The sequence below is a fragment of the Antechinus flavipes genome, chromosome 1 (genome assembly GCF_016432865.1).
Source record: "Antechinus flavipes isolate AdamAnt ecotype Samford, QLD, Australia chromosome 1, AdamAnt_v2, whole genome shotgun sequence".
Lineage (NCBI taxonomy): Eukaryota > Metazoa > Chordata > Mammalia > Dasyuromorphia > Dasyuridae > Antechinus > Antechinus flavipes.
In genome coordinates, this window is record NC_067398.1 from 719,454,197 (window position 1) to 719,463,622 (window position 9,426).

At 37.7% G+C, this 9,426-nt stretch overlaps 1 protein-coding gene across 1 annotated transcript; it reads right to left on the bottom strand.

Moving 5' to 3' along the window:
* Positions 1 to 5,961: 5,961 nt before the first annotated feature.
* Positions 5,962 to 9,406, bottom strand: LOC127548794 (zinc finger protein 135-like). Its single transcript, XM_051976387.1, has 2 exons — positions 9,401 to 9,406; positions 5,962 to 9,206 (listed from the first exon to the last, which is right to left on the bottom strand). The coding sequence occupies exons 1-2, from the start codon at positions 9,404 to 9,406 to the stop codon at positions 8,229 to 8,231; spliced, it is 984 nt and encodes a 327-aa protein (XP_051832347.1). The 3' UTR covers positions 5,962 to 8,228.
* Between the last annotated feature and the right edge of the window lie 20 nt (positions 9,407 to 9,426).

Genomic DNA, 9,426 nt, shown 5'->3' on the forward strand with positions numbered 1-9,426 from the left:
CTATGATATTCCTGTAGGTTTTACTCACAGGATCTCTTTCAGGTACTAAACAGTAGTTTTTTTTTTTTTTTCCATTTCTACTTTCCACTATTTTAACACATCAGGACAAATTTCTTTAATTATTTCTTGTATTATTATATCAAGATTCTTTTTTTTTGATCATAGCTTTCAGGTAATCCAATTCTTAATTTGTTCTCCAAATTTGTTGTTTTTCATAGGAGATGTCCTCTATTCATTCTTTATGTTTTGTTTTATTATTTCTTTATCTCTTTACTGTCTTCCCCTTCCCCAATTCTAGTTTTCAAGGAGTCATTTTCTTTCTTAAGAATTCTTTTCATAATCATTGTTCTTATTCTTTTTTTTTTCAGTTTTTCCCTCAGTCTCTCTCATTTAATTTTTAAAGTCTTTTAAAAATTCTTCTATGAAGTCTTTTTGGGCAGATGGCTGTTTAACATTACTCTTTGGGATAGGAGAGGCTTTTTTTTGCATGTCAGTATCTTCTTCTGAAGATGAACATCAGTCTTGCCTATTCCCATAGTAACTTTTTATGGTTGTGTTCTTTCTCCTTTACCTGCTTATTAAAAAAAAATAACATTGTTGTTATCACCTTTAGTCCTGATGTGTGGGGATGATGCTTCTAGTCTCAGGTTCTCCTTTAGTTCATTCCTCTGATCTGAAACTTCAAACCAAGAACTCTACCCTCCTATAAGTGCTAACAGCCAGCATTGTCCCTGTCCTACTATTTCTGCACTCACTAATTGCTTGCTGGTTCCTTCTTGCCCAAGGCCACGTCTTAGCAACACAGCTGATCCTGAATTCTTTATCAGCAGAAGTTTCCTTCAATCTCCCCAGACTCTTCACATTTAGAGGTGAAAATACCTGTGTCTGAGTCTGAAGCTACCTCTCAATCCTGCCAGCTCCAGGGCTTTCCATTTGCTGTTTCAACAGAACTCAGTCCTGATATTTTTGGATCTTATCCAATCTACTGTTCTGTCCCAATTCTTTATTGGTTTTTACTGCTCTATGGTTGCCTTGAAGTGCAATTTTGTCTTCTTTGTGAGGGAAGTCTGGAGAGCCTGGAATTATCTGACTTACTATGCCATCTTCGTCAAATCCTTCTTGTGTATCCTTCTTGTCGTTCCTTGATGTTTAAATTTTTTTGTGTTTCCAGTATTTTGTTGTTAACTGGGACTTTTGAAACTTGACTATGGCATTTCTGTAAGTTTTTCTCTTGGGATCTTGTTTAGGTGGTAATCAGTGGATTTTTTTTTTTTTTCCTATTTCCACCTTGCCTTTTCTAGAACTTCAGGTAAATATTCCTCAATAATCTCTCGTACCAAGATTCTTTTTTCTTAATCATAATTTTCAGGTAGTCCCACCATTCTTATATTATTTTTCTTCAATCTATTCTCAGAAGTTTTTTTTTTTTTGATGTTTCATATTTTCTTCTATTTTTTTCATTCTTTTATTTTATTTTATGATGTTTTTGGTGTCTAATAAGCACCATTAGTTCTGGTTTTCAAGGAATTGTTTTCTTAAGTTCTTGATTCTCTATTTCCATTTGATTGACTTTCTTTTCATAATTTCCTTGATTTTCTTGGATTGTTCTTTTTCCCCCTCTAACTTTTCCTTGATCTCTATTATTCGATTTCTAAAGTCTTTTTAAAGTTCTTCTAAGAACTCTTCTTGTGCTTGGAATCATTTTATGTTTTTCATTAAAAAGGGAGTGGCTTTTTTAAGCTCTATTATTATTTTTTGAATATGAACTCAAATATTTTCTTTCCCCAGATTTACTATCCATGGTAAAAGCTTCTTTCTCCTTTGCTTTCTCATTTTTATTCATTTATTTTATTTTTTAGCAGCTATTAGTGTGATCAACTTGTACTCCCCAGGAATGAAGAATGTAGTTGAAAACATCAGGTCTTGAGGGGCAGTTAATTGGTGTAGTGGATAGGGCACCAACCCTGAAGTCAGGAGGACCTGAGTTCAAATGTGATCTCAGACACTTAACACTTCCTAGCTGTGTGCCTAAGCAAGTCACTTAACCCCAGTTGCTTCAGAAAAAAAAATCAGGTCTTTCTAGTTGTTATTTTCTGAGGTCTATCGAGGGGCTTAAGCTCTCTTCTCCACTCTTTAGCCATGGTTAGGATTCCTAGTCCTGAAAATGATCTTACCCCCTGCAGTCCCTCTAGTTTTTGCAAACTGCAGCTGTCCTCTCTGTCCCAGGACTAAAACCAGGGACCCTGCTCTCCTGAAAGTGTCCACAGCCAATCCAGTCCTTGCTCCCCACTATCTTCTTTTCCTACTCAGCTGTCAGACTCTTAACACTGTCTACAAGATGGAGATTTCCAAGGATGAGTTACCTCTCCCCCCAAGTATCCCCAAAGTTTGTTGTTGATTCTGTAGAGGAGTTGGGAAAGAGATGGAGTCAAATTTCTTAATTATGGAGTGGGCATTCCAGAGAGCACAGTGTGAAGGGTGAAAAGATCTCTAGTGGGATCTTGAGGATGGGAATAAGGGTAACTTTGGAAGAATGCTAACTACTGAGCAATGAGTTCGGACAGATTTTGAGTGACTAGAAAGAAAACCATTGAAAGAGGAGGTGATTAGATTAGACTTCAAAGCTTCTCCTCAATGTCCAACCTTGTGCCAGGTGGTGATGATGAATTCTGGATGCCTAGGCAGCCAACTCACAACAGAAGACAACTTGCAATTTGAGATGATTCTGGTCTGGGAATGTCCCCAGAGGACTGGAAAACCTTGGGACAAAAAGAGAGGCCTGATTTAGGGCACCTTGGAAAGAGTCAAGGAGCAAGAATGCCAAAAAGGCACAGGCTAGCCCTGAGGAAATTCCAGGTGGAGTCCCCCAGGTGAGTAGGGTCTAGGTCAAGTAAAACTGTACTCCCAGGAAAGTCCCAGGAGCAAAAGGGGATAGGTAGCAATGTTATAAGGTATAGATACTATATATATATATATATATATATATATATATATAATATATATATATAAATGAAAGTTCTTATGAGATCATGGAATGGTAGGGCTTAAATGGATCTGAAAGGGAGGAAGGGAACACTTTAGGGCCTCCTATGTGCCAAGCACTGTGCTAAGAACTTTACCAATATCTCATCTGATATCTCAAAGCTCAATTCCTTCCTTTTACAGATGAGGAAACTGAGGCCCTGGGAGAGCAAGAGAATCGGTGGACTAGCTTTGTTTGTCCAGAGAGCACAGAAGTGGGAGCAGTAGGTGAAAGTTGTGAAGAAATACATTTAGGCTTGATGTAGGGGAGACTTCCTGTTTATTATTTGCAAACTGTGAGGTGGAGAAGGAAGTAAATCCTGAATCCAGGATTGGGGGAACACCATAACAAAGAGAATAAAAGTAGTAGCAAAAAAAAATTTTTTTTATTAAAGGGAAGGGAAGCTTATGAGAGCTAGGGATAATTATGTCTATGATGGCTCACAAAGAAGTCTCAGGGCCTTGCTCTAAACCCCAGAGGCAATAATTGATGAGAAAGCTGATTTATTGGGCACACCTATTCCAACCTTAATCAGTCCATTATGATTTTGGAGGACAATGACTGTTAGTAATTATTCACTTAGTAACAATAGGCAATCATCTAGTAGTAAGTATAAGAATAATTCATAGTTTATGTAAGTTCTATAGAAATATAGATGCAGACCTCATGTTTATAAAATAGAAATTACTTGTGTACCAGGCATGAGGCCTACTTGTGTAATTACAATATCATGAGAAAGTATCTCTTTTCTTTTCACCCTCATTCCATGCTGGCATAATGGACAGCCCCTAAGTAAGTTCCCCTGCTTGCCCAACCCAAGAGAGGCTCATCTAGCTTGTGATTAGCAGAATGCACCCCTTGCCCAACCACTGCCCATCTGGAAACCTCTGGATCCTGCTGATGGCCATATTTTACCCTATGGCAACCAATGAAATGCTGGGGGGGGGGAGGTTTGTGTTTTGTTTTTGGTTTTTTAAGCATACTTATAACCCTATAAAAATAGAGCCCTGAGAGAAGGAGGACCTTGGATCAAGGAGGAGTTCTGGGGAATAATTAGTTGATGGGAAGCCAGACTGCTCAAAGTGTGTCTTGGGCTTGGAGCTTTGTCTCAGTTTCTCTTTTTGATCATCTGGGGTGATTTTTTCCCCACATTGGTGTTATGAATGGCAAAGGCCCTGCAGATCAATCTCTTAAATGCAAAAATGCTTTAAACTACAGTCTGAAGATCCAAGATTTAAGGGCCTATTGTCCTTAACACACATTGTTAACATTCCAGGATCTAAACTTAGAATGGTTTCTTTCTTTAGTTGGCCTGGAATGGAGATTTTAGGCCTGGGAAAGTCCAGCTAATGTCTGAAAGCTATAGTGACTTAATATATTCATGAAATGGGTATAGTCTTCTATTTATTTTGTCCTATTTCTAAAGACCCTGTAACTAGTTCTTGTAACTCCAACTCAGAGATTTCATATCAATCAGTTTAAAATAACTGTCCAGTTATTGTTCACAGATTTTATTGTAATCATTAATTCATAATCAATAATCACTTATAGCATCTTGCTCTTACTCTCTCCTCCTTGCTTTTAGAGATAACTCTACTCCTCTCAAAAAGCTGACTCCAGTCCCTGAATCCTTCTTTTATCTCTTGTTATTGTTATTCTATCATCCATCCTTTCTTTTATGCATCTTAATTTTAATTTCCATAAAGCTTCTTCACATCTGCCCATGAACACAATGAAGTCTCATCAAAACTCCCATAGCAATCCCTGATATTCTAGAGTCTGGAGAGGGAAGGATACAGGATAGGTAAGGAAGATTCCCTCCCTACAATTGAGTTCTCTGTATAGAAAAATCGCAGAAGCAGGGTTATATTTAAATGTCAACTTATAATTTTCTTAATAGAATACACAAAGTTTTTACAAATCCATGATATGCTCTCCAGCCTGTACCTGTATGCAACTGAAAGTCCCATCTTTATGACTCTGGGCTCTAACTAGTAAATATATCTCCATATCTTATTCAATCTCAGGTGTTCTAGGCCCTTTCAAAACTATTTTCATATTATACATAGCCCCATTTCCTATTCTAACCTAGATTGGAGAACTGTAATCAGATCAGTACTACCATTTAAAGACAACTATCTTTAAGGACATGGCAATCAATTGTTCTAATACACTGATCCCTGATATATATATATATATATATATATATATATGTATATATATATATATATATATATATAGTCTTTATTAATTGCCCTAATACACTGTTAACTATTATATATATATAGTCTTTCCCATTGAAATATAAGCTCCATGAGGACAAGTAATGTCTTGCTTGCTTATATTTAATCCAATCAAATACCTGTTTCACTCTTGGCCTACAGGACGGGTTTATATGTTGAAAACATGAATGATTTTCTATTAGGCTGAAGCAAAAGACAATCAATGGCCCAACTCTTGTGACCTAATTCTATCTCTGTCACAATAGATTCTTCTGAGAGAGAGGATGAAGTGTGAGAAGGTTCTCTGATCTGGTGCATTAATGCACAATTATTTCCACAAAATGATTCTCAATTTAATAAAGGTGTGTGTAACTTTGTTCACACCAAGGGTGTATACACCTTTACTAGGCTATTTCATTCGGCATATTAAAGTCAAAATACATTCTCCTCTTAATTTAGAAAACCAAATAGAAATGTCCCATCTGGCTTGAGTTACATAAGCAGTTTTCTGACTGATGGTTTCAGAAAACATGGGAAAACTTATATGAACTGATGCAGAATGAAGTGAACAGAACCAGAATATTGTACATAGTAACAGCAATGTTGTTATGATGCCAATTGAGACTTAGTTACTCTATCACAATGATCCAAGACAATTCCAAAGGACTCATGATAAAAAATGCTATTTTCTTCCAGAAAGAGATCTGAGACTCGGAATGTAGGTTAAAGCACACTTTTTTCACTTTATTTTTCTTCACTTTTAATTTTTGTGACATAGCTTTGTATGAAAATGTTTTTCATGACTTTACATGTATAATTGATACTATATTGTTTGCCTATTCAGTGGGTGGAGAGGGACTGTAGGGAGAGAATCTGGGACTCAAATTTTGAAAGAAAAAACTACTAAAAATGAATAGATTTCTCTCCACGGCCTCAACATCCACCTACTCATCACAATCAGGCTGTAGGGTACAGAAAGTGAGATCTATTACCAGCCCCCAACACCTTGATTCATCCCATCCCATACTCCAACTCCACTCCTGCTACCTCAGTTACCTGGAATCCAAACTAAAGTTGAATGGTGGGCACAGCCAGCCCCACTGCTTCCTCTGTCACTGGGGGTCCCAGAAACTTTCCTGTGGCTTTCAGTGAGTAATGCCTCAAAAATAAGAAGTCATCATGAAGTTTTAATTGTTCAAATCTGGACTAAGACACTGGGGATATCTTGCATATCTATGGTCGCCTAGGCAATAGTTTCTGGTTTTTTTTCTTTCCTCTTTGTCTCTGATCAATAAGAAGGAACCCTTCTGAGGGTCTTGATGATCCTGTCAACTGCATCACATTGACAGCTGGATGGGGTTCAAGTTCAATATCATGGGGAGCACCATGGCCTGAAGATCACAAAATAACACTGAAGGTAATTTTTTTTTAAAGTAGCAGAGGATATCTAGGAGGGAGAGCTTGTATTTCTATTTCTAGGCAGTGGGGCTGGGTAATCTTTCTGAGGAGGGGACTAACTGGATAGAGAGCTTCTAGCATCATGGATCTGATCTGGCAAGGTCAGAGGAACAAGCAAACGAGCACTTAGTCAGCACTTGCTATGTCTCAGATGCTATGCTGAGCTCTCTACACTGATCTCATCTAATCCTCAACACAACCCTGGGGGGAAGATGCTGTTATTACCCTATTTTATAGGAAGACCTAGGTCTTCCTAGTAGACAGCTAGTAAATGTCTGAGATGGATTTGAATTCAAGTCTTCCTGATTCCAGACCCAGAACTCCATCCACTGTGGCAGCGCCTAGCTGTCCCTCAACCCTGGAAAGGTACTTTTAGATGAAATTGAGTTCATTGTCAGAGAACCAGCTCAGCAGTCTGATCTTTCTCATCACATCCCTTGATGGGTTAGCACTTGGGTGTTAGCAAACACATAAGGACAAATAAGGGATTCTGGTGCCATGGAAAGGCCACTCTACATCTGAAACTCAGAGAGACCCTTTTTTAAAACCTGTCTTTATATAAATATACTATGTGGCATATTTATATGAGTAGCTTTATATATTTATAATGTAAATATACATGACATATATTTATAAAAGTATACAATGCCATCTGGTATACAATTAGAGCTACCCAAAAGTAGGAAGGGCTGTCTCATGAGGTAGCAGGTTCCCCCTCACTGGAAGTCTTCAAGGAAAGCCTAGATGAGCACTTGACAAGCATGCTGAAAAAGGGAGGCTTCTTCAGTTATCAGTTGGATAATCCCCGAGTTCCTTTCCAACCCTGAGATTCTGTTATTCTCTGATGTTTATTACCTTCACAAGACTTTATATTCACAGGTCTTCTTGCCAGTGTTAATAGTTTCACAGCAAGTAGGTTCCTTTCTCCAATGGAAAGCCTTCCCATGTTCTTTACATTTATAATGTTCTCCTTCAGTAGGAATCCTTTGATGTTGAGTAAGTTCCTTTCTCTGATGGAAGATCTTCCCACATTCATTATATTTGTGAGGTTTCTCTTTAGAACTTTATGATGTTGTGTAAGGTGGACACTTTGGCAAAAAGCTTCACACATGCATTACATCCATAGGGTTTCTCTCCAATGTGAATTTTCTGATGTTGAATAAGTTGTGTAGTTGTGTAATCTCCCAGAAGACCTTCCACATTAACTACATTCATGACTTTTCTCTCCATTGGGAATCCTCTAATGCTGAGGATTAGAAAGGTTTTCCCACATTCTTTATATTTATAAGGTTTCTCTCCAGTATGAATTCTCGGATGATAGGCAAATCTAGACTTTCAAGTAAAGTCCTTCCCACATTTGTTACATTTATAAAGTTTTTCTCCACTATGAATCCTTTGATGTTAAGTTGTATGCTCCGGTATAGTCTTCCCACATTCATTACATTAATAAGGTTTCTCTCTAGTAGGAATCCTTTGATGTTAGTGAATCATATTCTTTAGTAAAAAGTCTTCCCACATTCATTACATTAATAAGGTTTCTCTCCAGTATGAATACTTTGATGCTGAGTGAGTTGTATATTCTGATGAAAAGCCTTCCCACCTTCATGACACTGATAAGGTTTCTGTCCAGTATGAATTTTCTGATGTTGAACAAGTTGTTTGCTCTGGCAGAAGCCCTTCCCACATTCACTACATTCATATGGCTTCTCTCCAGTATGAATTCTCTGATGTTCAATAAGTCCCGTTTTATGGCGGAAGGTCTTGGCACATGTATCACATTCGTAAGGTTTCTCTCCGGTGTGAATTCTCTGATGTTGAATAAGATGTATGCTTTGGCGGAAGGTCTTTCCACATTCATTACATTTATAAGGTTTCTCTCCAGTATGAATTCTCAGATGGTAGGCAAATCCAGACTTCTGAGTAAAGTTCTTCCCACATTCATTACATTTATAAGGTTTCTCCCCAGTATGAATCCGTTGATGCTGAGTAAGTTGTATGCTCTGGCAAAAGGTCTTTCCACAGTCATTACACTTATATGGTTTCTCTCTTTTATGACTTCTCTGATGTACATTAAGTTGTGTGCTCTGACTAAAGGCCTTCCCACACTCACTACATTCATAAGGTTTCTCTCCAGTATGAATTCTCTGATGTTCAATAAGTCCTGTTTTATGGCGGAAGGTCTTTCCACATGTGTTGCATTCATAAGGTTTCTCTCCAGTGTGAATTCTCTGATGCTGAATAAGGTGTATGCTTTGGCGGAAGGTCTTCCCACATTCATGACACTCATAGGGTTTCTCTCCAGTGTGAATTCTTTGATGTTGAATAAGTACTTGACTCTTGAAGAAGGCTTTCCCACAATAGTTACATATATAAGATTTCTTTTCAGTATGAAATCTCTGATGTCGAGTAAGGTGTACGCTCCAGCAGAAACTCTTCCCACATTCATTACATTTATATGGTTTCTCTCCGATATGAACCCTATGAGAAGAGACAAGTGATGAGTGCTAGTCTATTTTCCCACATTTTTTGAATTCATAAATTTTTCCTCTAGTAATACATAATTTCCTGTAAGACCTGAATTATCCCTGATGGACTGCCTATCAAATTTCTTTGAAGAAACTGCATTATATTGACTTGGGTCAGAATATTGCCTGAAACTTTTTCTCTCTGTATTACATGTATGGAGACTCTTTTTTACAAACATTCTGTGTTGCTAAAAAGGGA